Source organism: Salvelinus sp. IW2-2015, linkage group LG15 (genome assembly GCF_002910315.2).
Source record: "Salvelinus sp. IW2-2015 linkage group LG15, ASM291031v2, whole genome shotgun sequence".
Classification (NCBI taxonomy): domain Eukaryota; kingdom Metazoa; phylum Chordata; class Actinopteri; order Salmoniformes; family Salmonidae; genus Salvelinus; species Salvelinus sp. IW2-2015.
In genome coordinates, this window is record NC_036855.1 from 27,870,439 (window position 1) to 27,884,978 (window position 14,540).

Consider the following 14,540-nt stretch of genomic DNA (forward strand, 5'->3'; position numbering starts at 1 on the left):
ACTAATAAGACGTCGCTAATGTACAGTACACCTCTCTGTCCAGGTATTCTATTACTGTTCTATAGACTGTATCAACTGTGTCAACCATAGAACAGCTTTTTTTTTTTATCCTAATGTTTTTCTAGAGATTATAATACAGCACTGATGGTACAGAGACTTTGTTACTGAGGAGCCAGAGAGGGAGCGGGTGAAGGGGGAGCAGCACCGAGTGCCCCCACCCTCTCCTAAGCACTGCTAGGCCTTATACAGGAGGAGGTTTCAAATTTGAGTCATTGTTCATGTTTGTTTCAAGACTGTTTCTGTGCAATATAGATCTTAATAGGTACCATGTGTTGGAGATACAGTACTATATGGACTAGGAATACTAGTTACTTGGGTTATGGTGTACTGTCTGTGTGTAGTTTGTCAAGCATGTAGGGATCTGTTGACAACACCAAGACTGGGAAGGTTTGCGCTGTTCCTTCTCTTCTCTAGAGTCGTATTATCTGATAATAACCAAGTCAAGATGGACGTTGGGTCTCTCCACTACACTGTGATGTACGGTACAGGATCCCACAGCTCTGGTTGTTGATGATGTGAAACATAACTGCGATATGCTGATGTCTGTGCATGTGCTGCCAAACATATAATGCTGTAACAATGCAACCAGGAGCACAATTTCCATGTTACACATATACCAAGTATTACCTATGTTGTGTTCAAAACTAAACAAATGTATTTTGAAGCCTTTTACTGTCTCACCATTGACAACAACTAACAGAATGGTGAAGAAACTCAAATGTTACACAGAGAATGAAAACATACTAGAGGAATAGAACTCGTATATAATCCCTGTACCAGTGGTTCAGAGTTAACAATTCATGTACTGAAAAAAACAGTGTATAATTTAAGATATTTGATTATTTAAGTATCGCAACATAAGTCCATTATGGAATAAAATAGTGTATTGTCTATAGTGCATTGTTGTAGTCTTAAGCATTATTATGATACTTTTTTTTCAAAGAAAATGACAAAATACAAAAAGAGCAGAATACAAACATAAACTATTCAGCATGATTGCTTGCAGCAGCCATCATCCTGGGGTTCGTTTTCTTCCTGTTCAAGTAGAACCTGTCTGATAAATGTTCTGGAAAACTATCGCTAGGGTTTATGGGTAAATCTGGCCTCGTGCATCCGGACAGACGGCCATGTCCACTGTTGTCCATTGGACCCTGAGCTGTGCCGCGACATTGTAAAAACGTTGGATTGGGGTTTTGTAGGAAAACTAAATCTAAACTGTGTACAAGCACTACCGTATCTGCACAAGTCATGGTCTCTGAAGGATAATAAAGTTTACACACACATTATCTGTCTGTGATCATTTCACGATGCTCATAGTAGTAACTAGAGGGAACTTGGATGTCTATTTGGTAATAGGTGTTTGCATTGTTGTACTATCAACCCTGGGTTTTACTAAAAACCTTTGGTCATAAAGCTGACAACACTGTCAGACAGTCACAATGGTTAATCTCAGCTAATGACACTGTCCAGGCTGTTCATTAAATTTTATTTAATTGTTATGCGTCCTTATGATGAAGGTTTTAAGTTAAGCGTTTGCATTGTCACCTTATTCCATTCAATCTGACTCACTGACTTGGTCAGTTTACAGGTCATTCACAAACTTCCTTGATCAGGTTTGGTGTTTTTTTTTCTCCACTTCCTTCTATGATGTTCTTGCTTCTTATAGTTTTTACAATGCAATCAACACTATACAATCTACAGTTTAAGTCGGAAGTTTACATACACCTTAGCCAAATACATTTAAACTCAGTTTTTCACAATTCCTGACATTTAATCCCAGTAAAAAATCCCTGTTTTAGGTCAGTTAGGATCGCCACTTTATTTTAAGATTGTGAAATGTCAGAATAATAGCAGAGAATGATTTATTTCAGCTTTTATTTCTTTCATCACATTCTCAGTGGGTCAGAAGTTTACATGCACTCAATTAGTATTTGGTAACATTGCCTTTAAATTGTTTAACTTGGGTCAAACGTTTCGGGTAGCCTTCCACAACTTCCCACAATAAGTTGGGTGAATTTTGGCCCATTCCTCCTGACAGAGCTGGTGTAGCTGAGTCAGGTTTGTAGGCCTCCTTGCTCGCACACGCTTTTTCAGTTCTGCCCACAATTTTTCTATGGGATTGAGGTCAGGGCATTGTGATGGCCACTCCAATACCTTGACTTTGTTGTCCTTAAGCCATTTTGCCACAACTTTGGAAGTATGCTTGGGGGCATTGTCCATTTGGAAGACCCATTTGCGACCAAGCTTTAACTTCCTGACTGATGTCTTGAGATGTTGCTTCAATATATCCACATAATTTGTGATGCCATCTTATGGTTATGAACTTATGATGCCATCTATTTTGTGAAGCGCACCAGTCCCTCCTGCAGAAAAGCACCCCCACAACATGATGCAAACCGTAGTCTGGCTTTTTTATGGCAGTTTTGGAGCAGTGGCTTCTTCCTTGCTGAGCGGCCTTTCAGGTTATGTCGATATAGGACTCGTTTTACTGTGGATATAGATACTTTTGTACCTGTTTCCTCCAGCATCTTCACAAGGGCCTTTGCTGTTCTGGGATTGATTTGCACTTTTCGCATCAAAGGACATTCATCTCTAGGAGACAGAACGCATCTCCTTCCTGAGCGGTATGACGGCTGCGTGGTCCCATGGTGTTTATACTTGCGTATTATTGTTTGTACAGATGAACGTGGTACCTTCAGGTGTTTGGAAATTGCTCCCAAGGATGAACCAGACTTGTGGAGGTCTACAAAAAAAATTCTTAGGTCTTGGCTGATTCATTTTGATTTTCCCATGATGTCAAGCAAAGAGGCACTGAGTTTGAAGGTAGGCCTTGAAATACATCCACAGGTACACCTCCAATTGACTCAAATTATGTCAATTAGCCTATCAGTAGCTTCTAAAGCCATGACATACATTTTCTGGAATTTTCCAAGCTGTTTAAAGGCACAGTCAATTTAGTGTATGTAAACTTCTGACCCACTGGAATTGTGATACAGTGAATTATAAGTTAAATAATCTGTCTAAACAATTGTTGGAAAAATTACTTGTCATGCACAAAGTAGATGTCCGAACCGACTTGCCAAAACTATAGTTTGTTAACAAGAAATTTGTGGAGTGGTTGAAAAACAAGTTTTAACGACTCCAACCTAAGTGTATGTAAACTTCCGACTTCAACTGTATATCACCAGAACGTACCCCCCCACTAGGCACAGACGTCAGTTCCACATCTACACTGAACAAAAATCTAAATGCAACGTGTTGGTCCCGTGTTTCATGAGCTAAAAAAAAGAAATCCCGGAAATGTTCCATACTCACAAAAAGCTAATTTCTCTAAAATGTTGTGCACAAATTTGTTTACATCCTTATTAGCGAGCATTTCTCCTTTGCCAGGATAAATCCATCCACCTGACATGTGTGGCATATCAAGAAGCTAATTAAACAGCATGATTATTACACAGGTGCACCTTGTGCTGGGGACAATAAAAGGCCACTTTAAAATGTACAGTTTTGTCACACAAAACAACGCCACAAATATCTCAAGTTTTGAAGGAGCGTGCAATTGGCATGCTGACTGCAGGAATGTCCACCAGAGCTGTTGCCAGAGAATTTCTCTACCATAAGCTGCCTCCGTTGTTTTAGAGAATTTGGCAGTACGTCCAACCGGCCTCACAACCGCAAACTAAATGTAACCACTCCAGCCCAGGACCTCCACATCAATCAATCAATCAAATGTATTTATAAAGCCCTTTTTACATCAGCATATGTCACAAAGTGCTATACAGAAACCCAGCCTAAAATCCTGAACAGCAAACAATGCAAATTTAGAAGCACGGGGGCTCCCCAGTGGGTGGGCCTGGCAGCCAAGTGGATGGGCCTAGATTAGGGCCTAATGAATTTCTTTCAATTGACTGATTTCCTTATATGAACTGTAACTCTGTAAAATTGTTGACATTTTTGCATGTTGTGTTTTTACTTTTGTTCAGTATAGTTTTGATTTACATTTGAGTTGTCAACTAATGTGAATTCATTAAAACATGTCACCATTTCATTCGATTTAGGTTAAAAGTTGGGTAAAAAAAAAATGAAATGCCCTTATGTTGATGACTTTCTGCAAATCCACGTTGATTCAACGTCATCACATTGTTTTGGGGGGGTTGAAATGAAGTGGAAACAACATTGATTCGACCAGTGGGCCAGGTGCCAGACTTTCTGCACTGTCCAACTGGTCCTTGCCTTGCCTGACACTGGCGAAATTCTCTGTCAGTCTAGCTACTCCTATGACATGACAACCATAGTCAGGGGAGTTGGTGAAAGCACACACAGTGGGGTCTGAAATGATTTGCACCCTTGATTAAGATGAGCAATAATGACTGTATAAAATAAATAGTTAAAATACTGAGCTATATTGTATGCTCAACAAAATGTGAATGATATTATTTTATACTAATACAATAGCTCAGAGAAATATTTAGTTTAACAAGTAATACATTTTTCTCAAAAAGGGAGGGGTCAGAATTATTGACCCCCCCCTAAAGATTCTTATAAATACAGTAGTCAAAAGTTTAGTATTTGGTCCTATATTCCTAGCACACAATGACTACATCAATCTTTTGACTACAAACTTGTTGGATGCATTTGTTCGTTTTGGCTGTGTTTCAGATTATTTTGTGCCCAATAGAAATGAATAGTAAATAATGTATTGAGTCATTTTGGAGTCACTTTTATTATAAATAAGAATAGAATATGTTTCTAAACATTTGTACATTAATGTGGATGCTACTGTACCATGATTACAGATAATCCTGAATGAATCGTGAATAATGATGAGTGAGAAAGTTACAGATGGTTAAAGATCATACCCCCAAGACATGCTAACCTCTCACCATTACCAACAACGGGAGGTTAGCATGTCTTGGGGATATGATATTTTACCCTCTAACTTTCTCACTCATTATTCACGATTCATTCTGGATTATCCTTAATCATGGTAGCATCCACATTAATGTACAAGTGTTTAGAAACATATTTTATTTTTGTTTACAATAAAAATGACAATACATTATTTACCATTAATTTCTATTGGGCACAAAATTATCTGAAACCCAATCAAAACAAACTGCAAATGCATCCAACAGGTTTGTAGAGTCACAAGATTGATGTAGTCATTGTGTGCTATGAATATGGGGCCAAATACTTTACTTTTGACTACTTTATTTATAAGAATCTTTAGGGGGGTCAATAATTTTGATCCCTACCTTTTTGAGAAATAGAAATATTACTTGTTCAACAAAATCTCTTTCCCAAACAATTGTATTAGTATAAAATAATATAATTTAGTATAAAATAATATAATTTCCCAATTTTTGGTGCGTACAATATAGCTCAGTATTAGAATGATTTGTTTTATACAGTCATTAGTGCTCATTTTTATTAATGGTGTCAATAATTTCAGACCCCACTGTATGTCTGTGACCAGGCCAGACTACTCAAAGGAAAGCGTTCACTCTCTACTAGCACTGTTCCAGTACCAGTCCTCTGCCACAGTCATGACTCTCCTGATGGTCTGGCTGATGACGGTCTCTGACCAAAACGTCAGGCAATGTTTTTAACTTTGAATTTGCGATAAGTCATACATTTCTATAATGGAGAGAGTGTTGTGCTCCAACTTCTGATGCCACAGTCCTGAGGGACACCAGTTGGAGCAAAACTGTCCCTGGATCAGTGGAGGTAGAAATGTACTGCTGCACCTTGACCTCATCTTGGGAACAACATCCGATGGAGAAACGGATCAAACATTATGTATGTCCACCTGTCTTAGTAGGGGTTTTGTACACATGTGGCCTTGTGTACAGGCTACATCACTTCAATTCAAAGTAGCATCTGTTCATCTCCATTATCAGAATAGAAAAATGGGGAGAAAATGTGATTATGGTCAATGATTTGTTCATGTAAGCATAGGTCTAATTTGTAAATGAGGTTAGGAACAAAATACAATGTTTCAGTTGTGGTTAACTTTATTTTTATATGATTTTTCTATTCATAGCAAAGCAAATAAATCTGTCTCATTATTGTTTTGGTTGCATCCTTCTCGTGGATGTAGCATATAGGGATAGATGGATGTCACTGGGGCACAGCACTTGATTGATGGTGTTTTGGGTCTGAATCACCTTTGTACAGCCTTGACCACTTCTCTCTCTCTCTCTCAACAGCTTGGCAGCAGAGTTTAAGAGGTTAATAATATTATGCTGTCTAATGGGGTTGATACTTTAATTGACATATCTGTTTGTTTGCTGAACTGGGGAATGTACAGTATGTTATGCTAATGTAGCGCTCCACCTCATAGCGAGGTTTGCGCGTGCAAAGATGTGAGACCCGCCCTTCTGGTGTGGAACCGAACTGCCCCGTCTCTCCTCCCTCAGCTACAGGATATATACGCTTTCTCTCCCAGCACGACTGCCAGCTGTGTAGTAGTCTACTGTCCACATACAGCCGGGGTCTGAAGGCTACACTCAGCATCACTGGTCAGACAGCATCACAGCGAAATTGATCAGTCCTTAGTCTTGGTGTGCATGCACTGAACGTTATATTAACCATAAACTCGTTTTTTAGGACAAAATAACAGTTTGGTAGACTTAGTTTTATAGCTAGATAGATATTTGTTAAATTATTTCTTTACAATGGAAGGAAACAGGCAACTAATCAGTCCCTTTCACCGACCACGGTGCCTGGCGGCGGCGGCACCTGGAGGAAAAGCCAAATTAACTCACCCAGGGAAGGCGATTCTAGCAGGTAAGTTTTGTAATCCTTTGTTCAGACACCACATATGCCAATATATATGGTTTTACATTTTTGTGATACACGGTTTAATGCTTTTACTTGATAGAGAATCGGCGTGGATGGAGCATCAGCCTGTAGAATGAAGTAACATTGTTTTTCCCGATCATGTCACTTTCACTTGACAGCCAGGGGTTGTAAATAATGTGCGGATGGTTTTTCATTGGTTAGTAGCCGTGCAAGAAGCGAGCGCTTCCATGTCATTGAGTAGAACTGTCATGTTGTATTGTGTTCAACAGTTCATTCACAATAAAATATAAAAAATGCTAGTCCTGGTTATTAATATCAGTTTCACATACAGTGTGTGCATTTCACTAAAGATGGGATTGGCTTGGGCTGCCTGTAGAGCGCATAACAAAATAGTGAGACTGTTTAAACTAGTAGCCTACTGGCTTTATCATTTATTTATTTTAAATGTTCTACTTAATATGATTTAGAATCTAATCAATATGATTTCAAATGGATGATTATGAAATGATCTAATCTGTAACTGACAGTGGTAACATGCTCTAGCCTTCTAATAGTGTAGAGCAGAACTGCCTGGTTATGAGAGAACACCACAGAACAATCACTCCTCAGTTCTCCCCTTTAGTGCCAGACAGTAACAACTCAGTTAGTTATAAGGACTGGTGAATGCTAAAATGTTCACCTCCTCTTGCATTATGCTATGATAGACAGATCATTCATGTTATTGTGCAGTTTAACTGAGATTACAAAAAAGCATCTGTTGTAGCTCCATCTGTCCGGTTAGCAAACCACAGCATTTAGTTCCCACTAGCAGCCCTGTTCTTTTTAGGCAGCAGACACAGTCATTATTATGGGGTGTGTCTTCTGAAAATGACTCCACACTGTGCAATTCAAACCAATAACCCTACAATTGAACTGGAATGCATTTGAAGTAAACCACCCAAAAACCACCACGTCGCTCTCTGAAGGAAGACAAAAACAAGCATTGAATGAGGATCAAATATAGAAACCCAAACACTGTGGACTGAACAGCAGAATGTCTCTAAAATGAGGTTTGAATAGCTCAGACGTCTACCTATTAGTAGTATTAGCCAATGGTGTATATAAACCTGTACTGCTGATGCTATCTATTGGCTATTGAGAGGCTTTGAAGCCACCGATCGGCCATATTGGCACTCCCTAGAAGGAGCAGTCCTCCATAGTAATGGATGGAATTCTACAGTGTTTCAATTAAGTGTTTCAAGGACAAAATGACATGTATTTAAGTATTTACAAAATGACATGTTTTGTTGTTGTAAATTGTTCTTTTTTTTATGTTTAACTCACATAATATAATTTAAAAGTGGGCATTAAGGTATATGTAATAACTAATGTAGACATTAATAAATGCATTTATATAGCTTCCAAAATGTTTTTTTTTTTTTTTTTTTTACATTGGAGGAGTAGTGCTAAGATGGAGGCACAGGGGCTTCAACAAATCACCCCCTAAAAGTAATCTAGTGTATATACTGCATACATCACTGGTAGTAGCCTAGTAGCCTTCATCACGGAAACCTCCATTCCTGTGATGGATACTGGTGAAGTATACCGAACAAAAATATAAACACAACATGTAAAGTGTTGGTCCCATGTTTCATGAGCTGAAATAAAAGATCCCAGAAATGTTCCATATGCACAAAAAGCTTATTTTTCTCAAATGTTGTGCACAAATTAGTTTACATCCCCGTTAGTGGGCATTTCTTCTTTGCCAAGATAATCCATTCACCTGACAGTTGTGGCATATCAAGAAGCTGATTAAACAGCATGATCATTACACAGGTGCACCTTGTGCTGGGGACAATAAAAATACACTTTAAAATGTGCAGTTCTCACACACAACACAATGCCACAGATGTCTCAAGTTATGAGGAAGCATGCAATTTGGTATTTGGTATATTATTAGGATCCCCATTAGCTGTTGCAAAAGCAGCAGCTGCTCTTCCTGGGGTCCACACAAAACATGAAACATGACATAATACAGAAAATGAATAGACAAGAACAGCTCAAGGACAGAACGACATAATATTTTTTTAAAGGCACACGTAGCATACATATCAATACATACACACAAACTATCTAGGTTAAATAGGCTTTATCTGTTTTTTTAAAGCAGGTTTGCTGTTTATTTGAGCAATAAGAGATGGAACGGAGTTCCTGTATGCTTTTTTGAATTTGTTCTGGATTTGGGGACTGTGAAAAGACCCCTGATGGCATTTCTGGTGGGGTAAATGTGTGTGTCAGAGCTGTGTGTAAGTTGACTAGGCAAACAATTTAACACAATGAAAAAAGAAAAAAAACGTATAAAAATAAGAAATTATGCAGTCAGTTTCTCCTCAACTCTTAGCCAAAAGAGACTGGCATGCATAGTATTTACACTACCAGTCAAAAGTTTTAGAACACTTACTCATTCAACGGTTTTTCTTTATTTGTACTATTTTCTACATTGTAGAATAATAGTGAAGACATCAAAACTATGAAATAACACACATGGAATCATGTAGTAAACAAAAAAGTGTTAAACAAATCTAAATATATTTGAGATTTGAGATTCTTCAAATAGCCACCCTTTGCCTTGATGACAGCTTTGCACCCTCTTGGCATTCTCTCAACCAGCTTCATGTGGTAGTCACCTGGAATGCATTTCAATTAATAGGTCTGCCTTCTTAAAAGTTAATTTGTGGAATTTCTTTTAGGGGTAGTATACAGAAGATAGCTCTATTTGGTAAAAGACCAAGTCCATTTTATGCCAAGAACAGCTCAAATAAGCAAAGAGAAACAACAGTCCATCCTTACTTAAGACATGAAGGTCAGTCAATGCGGAACATTTCAAGAACTTTGAAAGTTTCTTCAAGTGCAGTCGAAAAAAACATCAAGCGCTATGATGAAACTGGCTCTCATGAGGACCGCCACAGGAATGGAAGACCCAGAGTTACCTCTGCTGCAGAGGATAAGTTATTCAGAGTAACGAGCCTTAGAAATTGCAGCCCAAATAAATGCTTCACGGAGTTCAAGTAACAGACACATCTCAACATCAACTATTGAGAGGAGACTGTGTGAATCAGGCCTTCATGGTCAAATTGCTACAAAGAATCCACTACTAAAGGACACCAATAAGAAGAGACTTGCTTGGGCCAAGAAACAAGAGCAATGGACATTAGACCGGTGAAAATTTGTCCTTTGATCTGCAGTCCAAATTGGAGATTTTTGATTCCAACCGCCATGTCTTTGTGAGATGCGGTGTGGGTGAACGGATGATCTCCGCATGTGTATTTCCTACTGTAACGCATGGAGGAGGAGATGTTATGGTGTGGGGGTGCTTTGCTGGTGACACTGTCTATTTAGAATTCAAGGCACACTTAACCAGCATGGCTACCACAGCATTTCTCAGCGATACACCATCCCATCTGGTTTGGGCTTTGTCCCACTATCATTTGTTTTTCAACAGGACAATGACCCAACACACCACCAGGCTGTGTAAGGGCTATTTAACCAAGAAGGAGAGTGATGGAGTGCTGCATCAGATGACCTGGCCTCCACAATCCCCCGACCTCAACCAAACTGAGATGGTTTGGGATGAGTCGGACCGCAGAGTGAAGGAAAAGCAGCCAACAAATGCTTAGCATATGTGGGAACTCATTCAAGACTGTTGGAAAAGCATTCCAGATGAAGCTGGTTGAGAGAATACCAAGAGTGTGCAAAGCTGTCATCAAGGCAAAGGGTGGCTATTTGAAGAATCTCAAATATAACATTTATTTTGATTTGTTTAACACTTTTTTTTTACTACATGATTCCATATGTGTTATTTCATAGTTTTCATGTCTTCGTTATGTAGAAAATAGTAAAAATAAAGAAAAACCCTTGAATGAGTAGGTGTTCTAAAACTTTAGACCGGTAGTGTATATCAGCCCTCTGATTACAATGACGAGCAAGACGTGCTGATCTGTTCTGGGCCTGCTGCAGTTTAACTAGGTCTTTCCTTGCAACACTTGACCACGCGACTCGACAATAATCAAGATAAGACAAAACTAAAATCTGCAGAACTTCCTTTTTGGAGTCAACCATTGAATCTATATGTTTTGACCATGACAGTTTACAATCTAAGGTAATGCCAAGTAATTTAGTCCCTTCAACTTGTTCAGATCTGCCCTGCGGTACATCACACTTTACATGTTTGACATTAGAGAAGCTTCCATTAAAGAAAACCCTTTGAGTCCTATTAGATAGACAGCTCTGAAACAATGATATGGCAGAGGTTGAAAAGCCATAACAAATACATTTATTCAACAACACGTTATGGTCAATAATATCAAAGGATGCACTGAAATCTAACAGTACAGCTCCCACAATCTTCTTATTATCACTTTCTTTCAACCAATCATCAGTCATTTGTGTCAGTGCAGTACATTTTGGTTGCCCTTCTCCATAACCATGCTGAAAGTCTGTTGTTCATTTGTTTACAGAGAAATAGCATTGTATTTGGTCAAAAACTATTTTTTCCCCCAAAGTTTGCTAAGAGCTGGCAGCAAGCTTATAGGTCTGCTGTTAGAACCAGTATTTGTATTTGTATTTATTATGGATTCCCATTAGCTGCTGCCAAAGCAGCATCTACTCTTCCTGGGGTCCGGCAAAATTCATTCAGTTATACAATTTTAAAAACATTACAATACATTCATAACAGATTTCACAACGCACTAAGTGTGTGCCCTCAGGCCCCTACTCCACTACCACATATCTACAACACAAAATCCATGTGTACGTGTGTGTATAGTGCATATGTTATCATGTGTGTGTAAAGGCTGCTTTACCACTCTTGGATAGCGGAATTACTTTGGCTTCCATCCAGGCCTGAGTACAAATACTTTCCTCTAGGGTCAGATTAAACATACGACAAATAGGAGAGGCTATAGGGTCAGCTAACATACTCAGTAGCTTTCCATCTAAATTGTCAATACCATGAGGTTTGTCAATATTGATAGTTAACAATCATTTTTCCACCTCTCCCACACTAACTTTACAAAATTCACACTTGCATTGCTTTTTTTCCATTATTTGCTTTTCTATGCATGAATACGATTGCTCACTGTTCGTTGTTGGCATTTCCTGCCTAAGTCTGTCAACTTTGCCAATGAAGTAATCATTAAAATAATTGGCAACATCAAATGGTTTTGTGATGAATAAGCCATCTGATTCGATGAAAGATGGAGTTGAATTTGTCTTTCTGCTCATAATTTCATTTAAAGTACTCCAAAGTTTTTTGGAGCTTCCTTATGAGCGGACAGCTTGATGAAAACCAGCCAATATTCAGGTCCTCAAGAAAGTAGACCTTTGTTTACATCACATACACTATCAAGCATTTCACACATATTATTTAGATACTGACTGTTAGCACTTGGTGGCCTATAGCAACACCTCCCAAAAAAAAGGCTTTAGATGTGTCAAGTGAACCTGCAACCACAACACATACGATCTTCTCTAAGCATTACAGGGATATGGCTCTGAATATATACAGCAACACCTCCCCCATAAGCATTTGTGTCTCTTCTATAGATGTTTTATCCTTGTATTGCTACTGCTGCATAATCAAGTGAGTCTCAGAAATGGCTAATATATGAAAGTTATCTGATTAGCAAGTTATTGATTTCATGAACCTTATTTCTAAGGCTACATATATTAATATGGGCTATTGTCAGCCCTTTCCTGGGTAGCTTATCAGAGACAGACATAATATGGAAAAGAGCTAAAAAAGAAAGAGAAGAAAATATACATCCAGCAGTGTATTAATCAATTGGTGTGTGTGTGTGTGTGTGTGTGTGTGTGTTTTGTTTGGGTGGCCGTGTGTGTGTGTGTGTGTGTGTGTGTGTGTGTGTGTGTGTGTGTTCATGCTGGGTTGAAGTTACGAACCCATAGGCTTGGCTCTATCATCACTTCCAGGCTTCTGGGAGGGAGGGTGGTCAATGAGCCTGTCATAGCGGATGTATGTCCCAACGCAGCTTTCTTGTCTGGGATAAGTTCTTTCCTCTTCTGGCGCACAGCTTCAGAATAGTCCTCATTGAGGAAGATACAGTGCATTCGGAAAGTATTCAGACCCCTTGACTTTTCCCACATTTTGTTACATTACAGCCTTATTCTAAAATTGATAACATAGTTTTTTCCCCCTCTTCAATCTATACACAATACTCCAAAATGACAAAGCAAAAACAGCTTTTTGTATAAAAAACAACAACAACGGAAATATAACATTTACATAAGTATTCAGTCCCTTTACTCTGTACTTTGTTGAAGCACCTTTGGCAGCGATTACAGCTTCGAGTCTTCTTGGGTATGACGCTACAAGCTTGGCACACCTGTATTTGGGGAGTTTCTCCCATTCTTCTCTGCAGAACCTCTCAAACTCTGTCAGGTTGGATGGGGAGCGTCGCTGCACAGCTATTTTCAGGTTTCTCCAAAGATTGTCGATCAGGTTCAAGTCCGGACTCTGACTGGGCCACTCAAGGACATTCAGAGACTTGTCCCGAAGCCACTCCTGCGTTGTCTTGGCTGTGTGCTTAGGGTCGTTGTCCTGTTGGAAAGCGAACCTTTGCCCCAGTCTGAGGTCCTGAGGGCTCTGGAGCAGGTTTTCATCAAAGATCTCTCTGTACTTTGCTCCGTTCATCTTTCGATCCTGACTAGTCTTCCAGTCCCTGCCACCAAAAAACATCCTCACAGCATGATGCTGCCATCACCATGCTTTCACTGTAGGGATGGTGCCAGGTTTCCTCCAAACATGACGCTTGGCATTCAGGCCGAAGAGTTCAATCTTGGTTTCATCAGACCAGACAATCTTGTTATTCATGGTCTGAGTCCTTTAGGTGCCTTTTGGCAAACTCCAAGCGGGCTGTCAGGTGCTTTTTACTGAGGAGTGGCTTGCGTCTGGTCACTCTACCATAAAGGCCTGATTGGTGGAGTGCTGCAGAGATAGTTGTCTTTCCAAATGAGTTCCAATCGATAGAATTTACCACAGGTGGACTCCAATCAAGTTGTAGAAACATCTCAAGGGTGATCAATGGAAACAGGATGCACCTGAGCTCAATAGCAAAGGGTCTGAATACTTATGTAAATAAGGTATTTCTGTTTTTACATTTTAATAAATGTGTAAACATTTCTACAAACCTGTTTTCTCTTTGTCATTATGGGGTATTGTGTGTAGATTGAATTTTATTTTATTTCACCTTTATTTAACCAGGTAGGTTAGTTGACAACAAGATAAAGCAAAGCAGTGTGACAGAAACAACAACACAGAGTTACACATGGAATAAACAAGCATACAGTCAATAACACAATAGAAAAAAAAGAAAGTCTATATACAGTGTGTGCAAATGGCATGAGGAGGTATGGCAATAAATAGGCCATAGTAGCAAAGTAATTACAATTTAGCAGATTAACACTGGAGTGAGAGATGAGCAGATGATGATGAGCATATGATGGTGTGTAAGTAGTGATACTGGTGTGCAAAAGAGCAGCAAAGTAAATAAAACAATATGGGGATGAGGTAGGTAGATTGGGTGATGAGGAAAAGGTTTTATTTAATCCATTTTAGAATAAGGCTGTAACGTAACAAAATGTGGAAAAGTCAAGGGGTCTGAATACTTTCCGAATACACT

At 39.1% G+C, this 14,540-nt stretch overlaps 1 protein-coding gene across 1 annotated transcript in view; it reads left to right on the forward strand.

Annotated features, from left to right (window-relative positions):
* The first annotated feature begins 6,499 nt into the window (after positions 1 to 6,499).
* Positions 6,500 to 14,540, forward strand: part of LOC111974258 (tricarboxylate transport protein B, mitochondrial) — a 30,656-nt gene continuing 22,615 nt past the window's right edge. Inside the window, exon 1 of the mRNA XM_024001926.2 lies at positions 6,500 to 6,849. Coding sequence (XP_023857694.1) covers positions 6,738 to 6,849 — 112 coding nt within the window. The 5' untranslated portion in view covers positions 6,500 to 6,737. The remainder of the gene's footprint in view (positions 6,850 to 14,540) is intronic.